Here is a 2,660-nt window from a genome sequence, read left to right on the forward strand (position 1 = left end):
GTCTCTCACTGTATGTACTTACATAATTTGGTATGTCAGGCAGCTGAAGTTTTTGGCGCTAAGGCAAATCAAGAAATTTGTGGATGCGGAAGCAAGGAATGGACGGATCCTATTCTGGAACCAACTGCTAACTAAAGTGGCATTCTGTAGGTCTTCCTGGCTGAATCTGTTTGGTTCCACTTCTCCGAGAGCTTCAAGAGCATTTGTGAAGACAGCGTTGCTGCTGTAGGGGGCCTAGAACATGGGACGATATAGCCGGATATAACATTTGCACAGATAAGCAATCATATTGTTGAAATTGAGGTATTGGGTTTACCGTCAAACTGAATGTCTCAAGAGCCTTGTCCAAACCAGATGTTCTGTTGAAGAAAAGCTTCCAAACTTCCACTGGGTATGTCCTTCGGCTTTCCACAGAGCATTTCAGCAAAGTGACCACGTTGTCTTGAGTTATTCTTGTGGGCTGGTGAGAACGTACATGAGAAGAAATGAAGCATGAACAGCAGAACATGCAAGGATGTGGCTTCATATTATTTCTAAAGGAAAGAGTAAGTGTTCTGCTGGGACTCACTGCTTGCACCCAGCATTCTTACCGAGGAACAGGTAATTTCAGTGATGGTAAAATTACACAAGGCTGTTGAGGAGTTGTCTGCTGATAGTGTTTGTTGGACTTTAGATCTACAAAACATGATCAAAACAATTTGCCTTAGTTACATTGGGTTAAAAATGACTTGTAGACACTGCAGCAGGTACAACAGGACTATACTCGCCTATTAACTGCAGCACAAATGAGGTCCACTGTAATAAGGTCATATTTTGTATTAGATATGGATAGTTGACAAAAAGATATGTGTCATCATCACAGATATGTGAGATAAAATGCTGACTTACCATCAACAGGTGACTGCGTGCACTGGAGACAGAGAAAGCAAGAAATGTTCATTTAGAGTAAAAAGCTTCACAAAAATGAAAAGACCTTGGTATTGTTGCTAGTACAGGGTTAATGTGCCTACTGTTGTCCTGTAAATCAAGTTTCAATGCTGTATAATCAATGTAAWACAGCCTTCAAAGTGAACTTACCACAAATGACTCCAAATATGAGCAATCTGTTTGGGAGAAAAAATGGAGTTAGGCAAGGCATGAATATGTTTTGTTAGCACCAGATGTTACCAGGCTTTTCTAAAAAAATTGTCAGCAAAGTATTCCTGACACATACTTGGAAAGATCTCCTGTAGTGACTCCAAGCTTGATCTCACACCAGTTGCAAGGTCCAGAGGCAAAAATGTCAAACTATCCCGAAGACCAGTGACTCTGAGTAAAAAAAAACAAAACAAAAAAAAAAAAAAAACAGTAATTGTTGCAACTTGTTTGTAACCAAAGTTTGGCATCATTTGAACCCAAAATGTCTCAGTTTTTTCTAAGAAGTGTTACTCACATGGCTTTGTAGGATGCACAGCTGATGTTCCTGGGTATATCTGACAAGCTGCCAGGTTGCAGACTGGCTATTACAGGTCCCAAGTAAACTTGGAACCACAGTATATAGTCCACAGTCTCAAAGTCCACAAAACTGGGTGCGAGGGCTGTTAARGTCTCGTTCAAGATGATGTCTCGCACATCTCCATTTCTGATGATTGTTGTGTTTTTCTGTTAGAAATGTATCATCAACATTTTAAGTCATATACTGTTTTGTATAATTTTCATTTATATCAGTCGTCATGGTATAGTAATTCTGTATGAGTATAGTCTAATATAGTAATTCTGTTGTTTTCAGAATATTCTGAGAAGTCACCTCTTGTGTTATTTCCGTTAGTCTGCTGAAAAACAGATGAAGATGCTCAATATCGTCTGATTCCGACAATTGTGTGAGCACTGCCTGCACAAGAGTGACATTTTCCAAAACACTTTGCACATCCTGTGTTACTGTGATGTCCTTATTTGGTAGAAGCACAAGCCACTGGTTTTCCTGTAACAGATTATTTTTTCAATAAAAAATTTCAGCAGAAATAAATATTTTTTACATGTTTTCTTTTTCCCAACATTTTTTAAATGCATCACTTACGTCAGAAAAATAGTTGCTCATATTCTTTAGTTCCTCAAATGTTGCAAAGAAAAATAAACTTCCAATATTTTTATTTAGCCATTCTTCACTTCCATTTACATTTTGATTGCATCCAGGATCTGTAAAAATTAAAAATCATAAACTATGTTAAAAACTAAAATCATTTATTTTCTATTTTTTTTTCATTTTTCATCTTTGTTCAAATGTGTACATTTTTTGCACACAGTATTTATCTTTGTACCATGCAAGCGTTATAGTGGTTTTAAACAAAATGCATTTTTTTCTTTGAAACAATTAAAAATTTCATAATTTCTTTTTACCTGCCAAGTTCTTTCTTGACAGATACAATTTGATAAAGCTGCTGTAGATTAGTTTCCTTTCCACTTTTTGTAGCATCTCAACTTCTGCAGTCATTGACTTCACTCTAAAACAAATTAGTTATAAACATTTTAGACATTTATTCTCAACAAATACTTTATATGTTCTCCTATTCAAAATAAATCAGCTCTGGGTTAACAAGAAAATGATAATGTCCTTACATTTGCAACAAACATTTAATTTTTTAGTATGAACTCATTCAGAGAGTATCAGATAAACATTCAAC

The 2,660-nt window shown here is 36.0% G+C and overlaps 1 protein-coding gene across 1 annotated transcript in view; it reads right to left on the reverse strand.

Annotated features, from left to right (window-relative positions):
- Positions 1-1,628, reverse strand: part of LOC106521218 (uncharacterized) — a gene marked incomplete at its 5' end in the record, with an annotated part of 66,163 nt that extends 64,535 nt beyond the window's left edge. Inside the window, 8 exon segments of the mRNA XM_014013688.1 lie at positions 23-234; positions 317-460; positions 591-675; positions 768-795; positions 889-910; positions 1,078-1,103; positions 1,214-1,308; positions 1,433-1,628. Coding sequence (XP_013869142.1) covers positions 23-234; positions 317-460; positions 591-675; positions 768-795; positions 889-910; positions 1,078-1,103; positions 1,214-1,308; positions 1,433-1,628 — 808 coding nt within the window.
- Between the last annotated feature and the right edge of the window lie 1,032 nt (positions 1,629-2,660).

Source organism: Austrofundulus limnaeus, unplaced genomic scaffold, assembly GCF_001266775.1.
Source record: "Austrofundulus limnaeus strain Quisiro unplaced genomic scaffold, Austrofundulus_limnaeus-1.0 Scaffold105, whole genome shotgun sequence".
NCBI classification, from domain to species: Eukaryota; Metazoa; Chordata; class Actinopteri; order Cyprinodontiformes; family Rivulidae; genus Austrofundulus; species Austrofundulus limnaeus.